At 47.3% G+C, this 15,314-nt stretch overlaps 1 protein-coding gene across 1 annotated transcript; it reads left to right on the plus strand.

The window, feature by feature from the left end:
- Positions 1-10,821: 10,821 nt before the first annotated feature.
- LOC130501219 (uncharacterized) lies at positions 10,822-11,274 on the plus strand. Its single transcript, XM_056996106.1, has one exon. It carries the CDS (start codon positions 10,822-10,824, stop codon positions 11,272-11,274), a length of 453 nt encoding a protein of 150 aa, XP_056852086.1.
- The last annotated feature ends 4,040 nt before the right edge of the window (positions 11,275-15,314 follow it).

Here is a 15,314-nt window from a genome sequence, read left to right on the forward strand (position 1 = left end):
AGGGACATGACAAGTCTCCCCCACTTAGAATGGATTCGTCCTCGAATCCTGTGGTGCTTACATCCCATATCATGACAAAGGTTCCAACTGAACTCTTTGCATCCTGCACATCCGCTAAGGTTCATGACCTCAGTCACAACTTACTGGATCATTCCTTAACTGACCACAGCTTATCCCAGCTTATCCCAGCTTGGCCTTATTGTGATCTTAGTCCCTATTAGACGAAACCGCCTCATACTTGACTTCTGTCCATCACCAGACATAGTCATACTTTGATCCTAGTCCATGACTAGATCAGTTTCAGTCCTTAAGAACATACTTCATACTCGAGTCTTAGTAGATTTACCCAATCTCCAAGCTACTCAATGTATCAGTCAAGTCTTAAAGAACTCGATCACATTCCGATCCTGTCCACTCTGGGACTCCACCGTCTCAATCCAACCATAGGTCAATCTCCGACTTGGTTGTGCTGCGACCCTCGTCCCTCACTGGACCTAGTCGACCTCATCTCAGCCATCTCAGCTGGTGCCAAACGATACGGACTTTTGGACATTGGGACCGTTCCCGGTTCTAGTTCGATCATGCTCGGGTCAGTCCCTGCAGGAGGCACACCCTGCAGCGCCCGAAACACATCCTTGAACTCTTGAACCAACCGAATCCTCGTCCGGGCTACCACCCCCTACAACCTCCTTAGTGTTAATGGTCGCCAACCAGGCCTCATGACCACCTCTCAGCATATTTTCCACCTGGACCGCTGAGATCACTAAGCATCCGGAGGTTGGTCGGATCCTTGGAATCTGATCGGGGGTCCACACCCACTCTCAAACTACACTTTTCCCCGGTGACAGTCTAAGGTGGCCCGATTCTTACCAAGACCAATCCATCCCTAAGATCACTTCATGATTCTTAAGGCTAACCACAATCAGATCCACGGGCATCGCCCTTTCCTGGATCATCACTGGGATGTCCCTAACAAGGCCTAGTGAATGCATCCTTTGGCCTCCGGCCGCACTCACTATCCCGGGATCATCCCCTATACCAATACAAACAACCCCTTTCCGATCATATCTGGACTCACAAACGGTGTGTAGTTCCAGTATCGAAAGGTATGTTGTTTCCACACCCTGATCATTAAGTACATAGATGAGTAAGATATCGGTTTGATCACACATTTGGAAAACGTCCCATACCATTCTCCAAAGTGTCACACTTCTGTGAATGTCCCATACTATTCACAAGAGTGTTTATAATATACCTCAATCCCCATCATACTAAGCCACTTAACAGCGTATTCCCAATCCATTCAAATTGATCTAAGGAATCCTACCTTGGCTTATACCGAGTCCCAGCTGATCCATCTGATCCCAAGCCACTCGTATACTAGCACTGTAGTGTCTCCCTTAAACCAACTTGAACCTCGCAAATGCTCACTTGTTTTGAACGGCCACCAAGGATACACTTACCCCCAAAGAGTGCTGCACCTTTCTTTCAACCTAAGCCACTCTCAGGTTCATGTTGCTTACCTGGTCCAGTCGTCCATCAATGATCTTGCATTGCATCGATCCGTCCAACCCGTCTATTATTTCCAGATAACTAGATCAACCAACCTTCTGTTTCTGGATCTTGCCCTTGGGGAGTGCATCTTGGCCAAGCCGGTTCACCTTGGAACTTTCCCGTTCACAAGCATGATACCCTTTCTTGCCTCAACTCCCTCTTGCCTCACCTAGTAAGGTTCCATGGCCATCTCAGTTTCCAGAAATAATTTCGGTTTGGAACACAATACCTTTGAGCAGTGAGTTGAGCTGAAGTTACAACCCAATCAGAACCTCCACTCATCTGCCTCAAAAGGATCCAACTACCTGAGAAATACTTAGTTCTCATCTGAGCTATGTGCTCCAGCACCCTCAGGTAGTCAACTAACCAAGCTGCCCTAGCTGGTGGATCAATCTAGACCACCTCAGCTACTTGCCCAGCTTGATCATTAGCTGCCAAAACAGCTGCCCAATCAAGCGGTTAGTCCTCTCATTGTTTGCAACAATTGTTTGGATCAGCCCGGTTCACATCACAAGAGGATTCAACTTCCCCTTCCAGCTACAGCTCAGCTCTCCCCCACTAGAACCTCAGTAGGGTTGAGCTGACTTACAGTCACTCCAGCTTCATTGTTAACTTCCTCCAGCTGAGTCAACAATAAAACTGGTGGATTAATCACATCAGCATCCACTTGTCCGGATGCATGGGTGGACAACCACAACCCAACGATCCTAGAATCAAGCATGCTCTGATACCAACCCAAGACCCGAACCCGGCCGGCTAGGCCGCGGTCGATGCCTCACGTCGCTCGGTCCATACCCTGACCGAACCACTCAATTTTTCGATCTTTATCTATACTTTCGCCAAAGGGCAAAGTCTATCTTAGACCTTAGCTTAAGACTACCTTAGTCCTTCCCTAGCTTAGATCCTTTCAACTTATGCACAGCGGAATATTCTCTAATTAACCATTGGTCTAAAACCAATCTAACACTTGTCAGGTCGAATCACCTTAGCCATGGTCAGTATACACAACTACTACCAGCTCCAAGGTTGATCCTGAACCTAAACCAAGTCATACAATAACCGAGGTTCCATTCCCGTAACCATTCTATCTAGATCTATGCAATATTGCTAGATCATACCTTTGCCACATCCACGGAGCTTGATAGCTCTTTGTCTCAGCTGCCTTAGCTGTCTAGCTAGCTCATCCAGCTAGCTGAACTGAACCACTTCACTTGAGGTTCCCAACTCTCTTCCAGCTGATCGAGCTGCGAGGTAGCTTTGCCCAGCTCCCGTCCACTCGTCCAACTCCCTTATACCTGTATAAACTCTCCCCTTAGGTTACTTAGTCATTCAACCAACCATCCCCTACAAAAACAACCTCAAGCAAACATGCTCCAAAAACTAATTAAAATTCATGATAATTCATGATAATTCATAACTAAGAGAATGGTCAAGTCAGATTTCTCAGAACTGGCCTCGATCATACTGATCTCGCCCATGAACAGCCCATATGGCCATAACTGACCACCTCTAAATCAATGAGATAAAACTAATCTTTCACCATGATAATTCATGATAAATACCCATTAAGAGATATTTGAAGTCGGATCCTAACAATTCCCTCAGGAACTATCAGATCTCCACTTACCTGCCCAACCAAGGCCATGGAGAGTTTTCTCTGAATCGGCCACTCCATGGTTCAGTACCTCCATGTCTGAACATCATAGAATGAGATTAACAATGCCCACCAGTTCCTGAGTCAATCAACCAACCACCCCACATGACTTAGAACTGATGAGTCTTCACTCATACCTAACCGACCATGGAACCATGTCCCAATGAACCTGGTCAGTCTTGCTCTTCTTCATGGCTCTCATCCAATCCTGTACCAACCCAAGGTTGATACCTATCATACCATATGATTCCATTACCTCATTGCCACGGCCTGAAGCCATTGGTAATGCAAAACCATAGATCAGGTTCACTCATGAACCACCATGAATCACTAGTTGCTGTATAGCATCTAATTACCATCCCATATGGATGAATTAGTTCAACTATGATCCGCCCCTTTCTCCAGGGTCATGTATCCCTACAATACATCACAATATATGGTCTCCAAGGGCGTGCCACACTTGGCCTCATATGCACCTCAAGAGACACCAACATAAACCACAAAGTAATCATATGTACATATTACCTTAGACTTGATCTTACTAGATCTTGTGCTTCCTGTATCATGTCTGGCCATGCTCCTACATTGCACGCCTCTATCAAGTCTTATCATATACCTCCAGTATTGATAAGAACCAATCATGGGTCGCACCCATCATCCATTCCATGGAACTCCCATGAAAACAGTTTCTGCACTGCACCCACCTTCAAGGCTGTTCATGCCTTTGGGAGTGGAGTCCGGCCTTCTCCATTCAATTCCAACCATTTGCGTGTGTTACCATGACGTAGAGGAAGCCTATGGTGTGTTCATCCATGATCAAACACCACCCAAGGGTCGTGCATCACTTCCCACTTCAATGCCCATGAAACTGCCTTTCTACACACATCTGCCTTCAAGGCTGCCCTTGGACTTGGAGAGTGAATCCGGTCATCTCTCCTCTTCCCTGGCCATTTGTATGTGTAGTAAGGATGTAGAGGAAGCCTATGGCGTGGCAAACCATAATAAAAACACACCAGAGGGTCGTTCTCAACTCCCCTCTTGATTGCCATCAAAACTGCCTCTTTGCTGCCTTCATCCCACTCTTGGGGTTGGATGTTGCCATCCGACTTTCTCTCTGTTTTCTCTGGTTTTGATTTGTGTTTCAGGAAGAAGAATGAAGTCCTGGCGTGCCTGCAAAGGCACGGATTTTCCTGATATATATAGAAGAAGGGGTGGTTACTTCTTAACCATTGCATCCCTTCATTAACATTTCTGGCCATTGATTTAATCAATGGTCCAGATCACACCTGTTCGCCTAGGGCAGTTACCAGACGTCTCTGACAGCCCTAACTGTTCCTAGACACATCACACACAAGCCTAGGCTGGTTGCCAAAGCCCCTGGTTCAACCACAAGTGCCCACCGGCTCACCGGCACACCCGGGTGGTCCACATGGTCCGACCACTGTCCTTACCTGGCCCAACTGCCCAAGACTTGAACACTCAGTCTAGCTGAGTTGAGCTGATCCCCAGCTGACCCAGCTGAGTGAGCTAGTTCATCCAGCTCAGGGAGCTGACACACTCTTCAGTGAGCTACACTGAGCTGCACTACACTTCATCTAGCTGGTCGAGCTTGCTCACTGCATCGCCCAGCTGCCATACACTTTGTACAGCTCCTTTATACTTGTCTCCTTCTTGGTTTGGCTATATCTTAGCTTCCTGATGCCCTTAACCTTACTTCCAGTCCATGATACCCTTGTTTTTAGGTCACATGACCTGACTGGTGCGTCTCCTTGCACCATGGTCGATCCTAATGATCATATCTAGGATCAGGGACATGACAGGAAGCAATGTGGTCGGTTGGATTGGAGATTGATTCTGAACCAAGGTTGAATGTGGAGATGATGGAACCGGCTTGGTTCTGGCCGAGTGATCTGAATTGGATTGGACCGGCTGAGTCTTGAACTTCAATTGAACCGGCTTGGTCTTGTATCTTCAATTGGATCATCTCTTCAATCAGTAGCTGGTTCTGACCGGTTTGTCCATCTTGATCTAGGATCTGTTGGACAGCCTTGGAGAACCCTTCCCTTATCGCCCTGGTTCCACTCCTAGTGGTCGGACCGCGCCTAATTATGGGAACCTCTACTTGGATGGCCTCATCATACCGGCAGCTGAATATCGATCAAGGGGAATGGTTGGGAGCAGTTGGAGGCAGTTTGGCCGAAAGGATGCAAAGGGAAACCGCTTGCGTCCGTTCGCCCAAACCTTGTAACCGTTCGGTCCAACTGATTGTCAATGGCATTTCCTATAAATAGGAGACTCTGCCCATCGATTTCAACCACGAAAAAGACTAGGCAAACCTCTGCCAAAATTACACCAGAATGAAAGAGAGAGAGACCGGCGGTGAGAAGTGATCCGAGTGGTGGTCCGGTGTGATTCAGGCGGTGGGAAGATTCAGGCAAGGCTATGGCAGGCGGGCAAAGTGATAAGGATAAGAGGAAGGAATCAGAGAAGGATGGAGGCGAAGAGGAACGCACGCCTAAGGTCAGTGATCCACTCCGGATGGTTATCGCCCAAGACCATGGGTTTATATGGTCTGGCCGATTGAACCATGATGTGTTGGTTGCATCCATTTCTTCTTTTCTCTTTGTCAATCTCTTTCCTACTATATTCTGATGTAGTCTGAGGGTTTAAACCCGCGGACAGACCCCCAAGCCTTGGATTGGTCAGTGTAATCTCTCCATGGCCTTGGTTGGGTAGGTATGGTCCGATCTCATGGTTCCCAAGGGAATTATTGGGGGTTGGCCATTGTAATCTCTTAGTTGGGATTTTTAATGAATTATCAAAGTGTTAGATTCAATTTATATCATTGTTTTGGAGATGGTTCAATGTGGCCGGTTGGCGGTTCATGGTCAAGGTCGATATGAATGAGGCCGGTTCTGAGGAATCCATGTGTTGTGGGTTTGGTTTCAGGAACAAGCAGTGATCGTGGTAAAGCCAAGGAGTCTTGAAGACCTGGCCGTGGATGGATGTGTGATGTGTGTCTAGTTTAGTTTGAACTTATGATAGCCTATTGTGCAACTTGTGTGATATGAATGATTTGTATGGATCACATTGACTTATATATATGAAATGATCTTTTCTTTATGCTTCCGCTTTGTACTTATTGTTTATGAACCTCAAAACAAATGAAAATGACTTAGAAACTATTGGACCTAAACCGGCTTAACTACACTTAGACATCTAGGTAAGTACTTGGACTGGTTGTGTGATAACCCGCCCTTAGGGGTAAAATGGTTGAGTTCGACAAAGTCGGAGTTTGGAGCCAAGCTTTTGGGAATCAAAGGATGAGGAGGAATGTTGAGTTTTGATCATTTCAAACTCAACATGGTTCAGAGAAAATAGAAGATTGGTCGAGCATCAACTCAGTGGTCGAAACGCGGGCGACAACGATGGATCGAGAAGTTTCAAAGTATGAGAAGGTCAAGAATGGATCGTAAGTGAAGCATGAGTCGAAGTAAGCTGCTCTACCCTTATCAGAAGAATCTTAGATTGATCAGACGGACGTTTTGGAAGCATAACATTTTTGGAAGCACGACGGGATAGAAGCTCGACGTTTTTGAAGCATGACGTGACTTAGCCACTAAGTTTTCTCCGAAACTTCGTAAGAGCGGAATATTATTTCAGAGACATTATAAGTCGGAAGCAGGACGGGAAGCAAGCAGGACGGGAAGCAAGCATGACGGGAAGCAAGCACGACGGGAAAACCTGAAGTTGGCCGAAAACCCTAAATTCGGTATTGCGGAATTTTTCGAGGAAGCCGGAGGCTCGGGAGATATTTTTCTTCAAGTTAATAATTTCTATGGAGTTTATTAGTAATATTCTGCGATCGAAGCATGCAGATCGACATGTGTGCGCTGTGGTGTCAAAATGGATGAGTTCAGAACGTGGATCAGACATGTGGAAGGTGTGGTGTCACCCTGCAGGACACTCTGGCCATGCCATCAGACATGTGGAGCACGAGGTGCCGCGACGCATGCGTCCGGAGGCATGCGAAGCGACACACGCGCTGCCACCAACTTCGATCCGATTCGCTGATGTATCCTATATATAGGCAACGACCCCTGCCCATTTCATTCATAAGTCACACACCAAAATCACTCCAAAACGTGGCTAGAGAGAGAGAGAGAGAGAGAGAAAGTAGAAAAAAGAAGCAAGAGGTTCCGATCTTTTTTGAGCGTTTTAGAGAGTTTTCGAGATCAGTTTCTCTACTGATTTCGAGTGAGTGCTTAGGGAAGGCTCTGTCCAAATCAATTCGTCCAAGCAAGTCATATTCTCTGGTGATCAAGTGGAGGTGCTGTCCAAGGTCAGTTCAGATCCATGGGTTCAGTTCAGTCGAAGATTTGAAGATCGATACTCTGCCGAAAGTCCGAACAAATCGTCCAGCAGCTAGGGGAGGTTCTGCTCGAGTTGAGTTTTGTCCAGACCAGTATCAGGGGAGGTTCTGTCCAAGTCAAGATCAGTCCAGTCCAGTCCATTCAAGATGTCTAGGTTGGGTTTTGGCTAGGTCCTCTCCGATCAACCAGCTGCTTATCGGCAAAGAACACTGTGAGTTGGTTTGTTTGAATTCCACTTGGAATTTAGGGTAGTTTTATTTATTGATTGAGTTCCACTTGGATCTTAGGTTAGTCGAGTCTGCGTATAGATTATAGATTAGATTATATCACGCTATTGCATGGTAGAGTCCTTAGGGTTTTATTATTGAATTGGACTCGGCTTAGCACGGGCTAAGCTGAGATGAAAGGAATTAAGACTGAGTTAATAACCTGACTAGGACTAGGACTAGGGTGCATCATGTTTTCTATTCTTGCTTGGTTATTTGGTTAAGTGCAGGTTCCCGTTATCTTTAAAGATAGTTTCATAGCAGGAGGCTTAACTATCTGGGTAACGGTTTGATAGAGTTGATTGCTTGATAGATTAATTAAATACTTGCTTGTTTATTGAATCTTGTTGATTGAGGTTAGTCAGCTCTTGGTAAGGGAGTGACTAACCGGTTGAGTCGTTTATTGTTAATATTGTTGTTTAGTATTTTAGATGACGGTATTAGTAGTCTTAGGCCATATAGGCCGGATTACTGGTACTAGTTGTTAGTTGTAGAGTCTAGAGTCTAGGATAGTGTTTTGTGTGTGTTGCCGACAGTATGTGCGTAACCCGCACATACTAGGCTTGTTTAGGGTTGATTAGTGTTTCCTCGCTGCCTCGTATTTAGCGGGTTTAAGGAAACCCCTTATTCGCTGGATCGGGATGACTCAGAGAGACGGGATCATGGCCTATGGCTGAGTGATTACACGACGGTGTAATGTGACAGTGACCCGAAGGACTGTGGGCTGTCGAGCGGTGACCCGAATGACTGTGGGCCGCGGTCGGTTGAAAGTTCCTCTCTTCTGGCCTTTGTGGTAGGAAGTTAGGATGTTGCCGATTTTGGGGATGAACACGAAATCACCATTTCCCGGGTTAGAGTGTTTTGTTTTGTTAGTGTGTTTGGTTGTTGACTTGTTTTTCATGCAGGGTCCTGTTACTCGAAGTTAGGCAATGGCAGGAGGCCATGTCTAACTCAGTAACAGTTTGTGTAGCCTTAGTTCAGATTTCTTGCTTAGGCTATATTGATTGTTATTTTGGGTTGTCTGGGTTAGTTTTAGGTTGGGGTAGAGGTAGCCAGCTCACTGAGTAACATTAGGTTACTCATCCATCTCCGTTGTCCTTTTTGCAGGTTTCTTTAGTAGGACGATCGGATAGCTTGGTGCTGGACGTTAGGACCGCCGGTGTAGATTTTCATGCCTTTTGTAAACGGTACCTTGTGAATTTTGTTTAGTTGACTCGATTTGGCATTAGGCCGGGCGCCAGTCTTGAATTATTTTGCTGTATGAATATTTCTTTAAATCAATAAAGCAATTGTTTTATATGCGCTTCATGAGTACTCTGATATTTGACTAGTCCGGTCTAACACAACGTTAGGTCGTTGTACGGGTTGAAAAGCCTTAGGCCTCGATCTAACGGAAACCGTTAATTCTAGATACGGGTTGCAAAGCCTTATGTCTTGAGTTAGCGGGACGAGTTAGTGGATGAACTGGTCTAAGTCGTGGAGTAAATTTTGTGACTATGACCGGATCGTCCCTAGCTCGTCACGTAGCGCTTCCGGACCATGGTGTTGGGTTGGACGGTCAGTCATGTTCTTGTTTGATTGTTGGCTGGCCGGTTGGCCTTTCATCTCTAACCCTTGGCGTTGGTCGCTCCGTCGGTCATGTTCTTGTTTGATTGTTGGACGGTGGTTCGACCTATGTCTAGGACGGTTCGGGGGTGTTACAGGTTGGATCATGGGATCCAGGTTTGGGTCTTACAAGTTGTTATCAGAGCATGCTTGATTCTAGGCTGTTTGGGTTAGGGCAGGTCATCACACATCCGGCTGGGTCTCTTGACATGTTTGGTTAATGTTTATGCTGTTTATTTTTGATGTTGTTTGAGGTTTAAAGGTTTCTGTCAAGACTAACATTTGGTTTGTGTTTGGTTTTGATGTGTCCTAAGGGAACTAAGAAGCGGTCTCGGAAGGCTAAGGATGGGGCTGGGGCGTATGGGGCTGGAGATGCATCAGCACCTAACCCAAGGGTGGTGCTGACGGTTCCACCTATGGGTCGGACAGGAGATGCTGTCCTGACTGAAACCCAAGTTAACCAAACTGAGGTTCAGCTGGACGGTGTGGATGGACAGCTGAATGAGATCGGAAGGCAGCTTGAGGGAGCTGGAAGCCAGCTAGGTGCAGCTAGTGGGCAGCACCAGGATGAACCGGATGGAGAGGCTGAGTCTTCAGAGATTGGTCACCGAGCTGATCCAAACATCATGGCTGATGGGAGGACTGGTCCGGGTGATCAGGCGGCTGAGCCTTCCATGCAAGAGATACTGGCTGCCATTAGGCTAATGGGTAGTCAGATTGTAGCCATGACTCAGGTGCTCACCCTAGTGGTAAACTCATCCGTTGGTCAAGCCACACAAGCTCAAGTGCGAGCTGGTGGAAGTGGTGGAGCTGGTGGACGAGTGTTACCAGTAGCTGAAGTGATTGAGCTGGATCCACCATCTGGATCAGCTAAGAAAGTGGACTACCTGAAGGTCCTGGAGCACATAACTCGCCTAGGGACAAAGCACTTTGCTGGAAGTGTTGATCCCATGGAGGCAGATGAGTGGAGAGACCGGTTGGTTAGAAACTTCAAATCAACCCGGTGCCCTGAGGAGTACCAAAGAGACATTGCAGTTCACTTCCTGGAAGGTGATGCACACAACTGGTGGATAGCTTTGGACAAACGTACCAATGGTTCCATTGAGCGCTTTGCTGACTTTGAAGTGGAGTTCAACCACAAGTACTTTCCAGCTGAGGCATGGGACTGTTTGGAGGCTAAGTTCTTGGACTTGGTTCAAGGGCGTAGGGCAGTCAGAGAGTATGAAGAAGCAGGATCAGGCGCTTTGTGTGAAGGGAGTTAGAGGATGAGGCAGTACAGGTCCGAAGGTTCATCCGCGGCCTTAGGCCTGAACTCCAGACCTACTGCTCAGTCCGGACCTTCTCCAATGTGACTGAACTGGTTGAGAGGATGGCTATGCTGGAGACTAACCTTGCTGAGGAGGCTAAGCACAAGGTGAAAAGTGTGGTGGTGGCTCCGGGGCAAAGTGGTGACCGGAAGAGAAAAAGAGACCAGGCTGAAGAGGGTAAAACCTCAAGTGGTAAGCCTGTGTGCTCTAAGTGTGGTAGAAACCACTATGGGGAGTGCTGGAGAGCCATGGGCGCTTGCACTCGTTGTGGTAAGATGGGACACTTTGCTCGAGAGTGCCCAAATGTGGGAGGTGACCGGACTTGCCATACTTGTGGTCTTAAGGGTCATCTCAAGAAGGACTGTCCAAGACAAGCTGATGGACAGAACAAGAACAGGAGTGGGGGTAGCAGGCCGGACCAGAACCGGGGTCAGACCTCAACTCCAAGGGTTTATGAGCTGTCCAAAGATGTGGAAGAGGCAGGGCCAATCAAAGCAATCACTGGTAAACTCTAAAACTCATTTCTTTTTATTTTAGAACTATGCATGGTACGGAACCTAGAATGGTTAGGAACTTAGATGGGGTCTTTGTAGGGACCTTATGTATTGGTGGTGTGGAAACACATGTCCTGTTTGATACTGGAGCTTCACATAGTTTTGTGAGTCCAGAGATGATTGGGAAAGGATTGTTTTGTATTGGTTCAGGGGATGATCCTGGGGTTGTGGTTGCGGCCGGAGGCCAAAGGATGCAATCACAAGGCCTAGTAAGCGATATCCCAGTTATGATACAAGGGAGGGCATTGCCTGTGGATCTTGTAGTGGTTAGCCTTAAGAATCATGAAGTGATCTTAGGGATGGATTGGCTTGGAAAGAATCGGGCCACCTTAGATTGTCACCGAGGAAGGGTGCAGTTTGAGAGTGGGTGTGGACCCCCGATCAGATTCCAAGGAATCCGACCAACCTCGGGTATCTTAGTGGTCTCAGCGGTCCAAGTGGAAAGTATGCTGAGGACTGGTTGTGAGGCCTGGTTGGCGACCATTAGCACTAAGGAGGTTGTAGGGGGTGGTAGCCCGGACGGGATTCGGTTGGTTCAAGAGTTTAGTGATGTATTTCGGGCGCTTCAGGGTGTGCCTCCTGATAGGGCTGACCCGTTCATGATCGAACTTGAACCGGGAACGGTCCCAATGTCCAAAAGTCCGTACCGGATGGCACCAGCTGAGATGGCTGAGTTAAAGAAACAACTTGAGGAGTTGTTGGATAAGGGGTTTATACGCCCAAGTGTGTCTCCATGGGGAGCACCAGTCCTCTTTGTCAAGAAGAAGGATGGGAGTTTCAGATTGTGTATTGACTACAGAGGGCTGAACAGGGTTACTATCAAGAATAAGTACCCCTTGCCCAGGATTGATGAGTTGCTAGATCAATTGAGAGGAGCCAAGTGGTTTTCTAAAATTGATTTGGCATCAGGCTATCATCAAATCCCTATTGCACCGGATGATGTGCAAAAGACAGCATTCAGGACAAGGTATGGCCACTATGAGTTTGTGGTCATGCCATTTGGACTGACCAATGCCCCAGCAGCCTTCATGAAGATGATGAATGGCATCTTCCGAGATTTCTTAGATGAATTTGTAATCATCTTCATTGATGATATTCTAGTATACTCTAAGATTGAGCAGGACCATGAGAAGCATCTCAGGTTGGTGCTGGAACGGCTAAGGGAGCATCAACTCTTTGCTAAGTTGAGCAAGTGCAGTTTCTGGCAGAAGAGTATTGGATTCCTAGGCCATGTTGTGTCTGAGGAAGGAGTTTCTGTTGACCAGGAGAAGGTCAAGTGTATACAAGAGTGGCCAAGACCAAAGAATGCAACTGAAGTTAGAAGCTTCTTGGGTTTGGCCGGATACTACAGGAAGTATATCAAGGGGTTTGCAAGTGTGGCACAACCTATGACACAGCTGACCGGAAAAGATGTGAGGTTCACATGGTCTGATGCATGTGATAAGAGCTTTCAGGCCTTAAAGACCATGTTGACAAGTGCACCAGTATTAGTGTTGCCTGAGGCCGACCAACCATATGTGGTTTACACAGATGCATCCATCACTGGATTAGGCTGTGTTCTCACACAACATGGGAAGGTCATTGCTTATGCCTCAAGGCAACTGAGGAAGCATGAGGGCAATTACCCAACCCATGACCTGGAGATGGCTGCAGTGGTATTTGCCCTGAAGATATGGGATCCTACCTCTATGGTGCTAAGGTGCAGATCCTAACCGACCACAAAAGCCTCAAGTACATTCTTACACAGCCTGAGTTAAACTTGAGGCAGAGAAGGTGGATGGAGTTTGTGGCGGATTATGATCTGGATATTGCTTACCATCCGGGCAAGGCAAATCTGGTGGCAGATGCTTTGAGCCGGAGGAGAGCTGAAGTGTCAGCAGAGAGAGAAGCTGATGTATTGGAGGAGATGGTCAGGTCCTTGAATCTAAACACCTTAGTCAGTGAGGATGAACCTCTAGGACTGGAGGCTGTGGATCAGGCTGATCTCCTGAGTAGGATCAGACAAGCACAATGCTTGGATGAGAATTTGCAAAAGGTTGCAAAGAATGATAAGACAGAGTACCAGACGGCCAGCAATGGTACCATTCTGGTACATGGGCGTGTGAGTGTTCCGAGTGACCGGGGACTAAAGGAAGAGATTATGAGACAAGCTCATAAGTCTAAGTTCTCAGTACACCCGGGGCTGAACAAGATGTATAGGGACATGAAGAGGTATTACCATTGGGTGAGGATGAAAGCAGATGTGGCCGAGTGGGTGGCTAAGTGTCCAACTTGCCAACTAGTCAAGGCTGAGCATCAGGTACCCAGTGGCTTACTTCAGAACCTCCCTATACCTGAATGGAAGTGGGATCACATCACAATGGATTTTGTGACTGGGTTCCCAACGACAAGGAGCAAGAAGGATGCCGTTTGGGTGATTGTGGATCGTCTGACCAAGTCTGCACACTTCTTGCCAATCAAGAAGGGTGATGGGGTGGATGAGATAGTGAAGATGTACATAGATGACATTGTGAGGCTGCATGGAGTGCCGGCCAGTATAGTCTCTGACAGAGACCCAAGGTTCACCTCTTACTTCTGGAGGGTTTTCCAAAAAGCCTTAGGAACTAGAGTGAACATGAGCACATCCTACCATCCCCAAACGGATGGGCAATCAGAAAGGACCATCCAGACTCTAGAAGACATGCTCAGGGCGTGTGTACTAGACTGGGGTAACTCATGGGAGAAGAATTTGCCACTGGTGGAGTTTGCATACAACAACAGCTTTCACACCAGTATAGGCATGTCTCCCTATGAGGCATTGTATGGGCGGCCTTGCAGGACACCCTTATGCTGGACCCAAGTGGGGGAGCGCAGCATAATAGGTCCTGAGATTGTGGAGGAAACAACTGAGAAGATCAAGTTGGTCAAGGAGAAGATGAAGGAGGCACAAGACCGCCAGAGAGTTATGCTGATAAGAAAAGAAAACATCTTGAGTTTGAGGTTGGTGACCTAATCTATCTCAAGATGATTACCTTCAAGGGAAGGGCCAGAGTTTCTGGAAGGAAGAAACTGGACCCTAGGTTCCTAGGTCCGTTCAGGATACTTGAGAGAGTTGGGGCAGTGGCTTACAAGTTGGATTTGCCATCTGAAATGGATGCTTATCATAATGTTTTCCATGTGTCTCGACTAAGGAAGTGTCTGACCGACCAGGACATTGTATTGCCTGAGATTCCAAAAGATCTTGGTAAGAACCTGACCTTAGAGACAAGGCCGGTTCGGATCATAGATAGAATGGAAAAGGCAATGAGAAGGAAGACAGTTCCTATGCTTAAGATAGTATGGGAATTCAATGGCAAGGACATTATCACTTGGGAAACCGAGGCAAGGATGAAGGCCGAGTATCCTGAGTGGTATAGTCAGTATGTGGATGGTGAACCATCAAGTATGAACTCTGGGACGAGTTCCTTCCAAGTGGGGGAGACTTGTCATGTCCCAAGTTCTAGATAGTGCCATCCGGATGGACCATGGTGCGAGGACAAGCACCAGCCAGGTCATGAGACCTAAGGGCAAGCGTATCATGGTCCAGAAATGGGGTTAAGTGCATCAGGAAGCTGAGACTTAACCAGAATGGAGGTAAGGTAAGCTCAAAGGAGATGGACAAGTGTTTTGGTAGCTGGCCGTTGAGGTTCGGAAGCTCGGGCAGCTAGTAAAGGAGTGAGGCAAGCTCACTGAAGCTCAGGCAAGTCTGGGACAGCTCCAGTAGCTGGAGTGTCAGCTCACCCAGCTGGGGAAGCTAGTGGCCAGCTCAACTCAGCTAGGTGGAGTGTTTGGCTCTTGGGCGGTTGGACCGGACCTTGAGCGGTTATGGGTCCGGCTCGGTGGTGACATGGTCTGGTGTGACCATGGAGCTTGGCAAGTGTGTCAGGTACCTAGCTAAGTACAGGCAGCTGAATATCGATCAAGGGGAACGGTTGGGAGCAGTTGGAGGCAGTTTGGCCGAAAGGATGCAAAGGGAAACCGCT

The sequence above is a fragment of the Raphanus sativus genome, unplaced genomic scaffold (genome assembly GCF_000801105.2).
Source record: "Raphanus sativus cultivar WK10039 unplaced genomic scaffold, ASM80110v3 Scaffold0129, whole genome shotgun sequence".
In the NCBI taxonomy this organism is placed as follows: Eukaryota; Viridiplantae; Streptophyta; class Magnoliopsida; order Brassicales; family Brassicaceae; genus Raphanus; species Raphanus sativus.

What these genes read in the sequence shown, in the direction of transcription:
- LOC130501219 (XM_056996106.1), top strand. Translation starts at nt 10,822, where the DNA reads ATGGCTATGCTGGAGACTAACCTTGCTGAGGAGGCTAAGCACAAGGTG.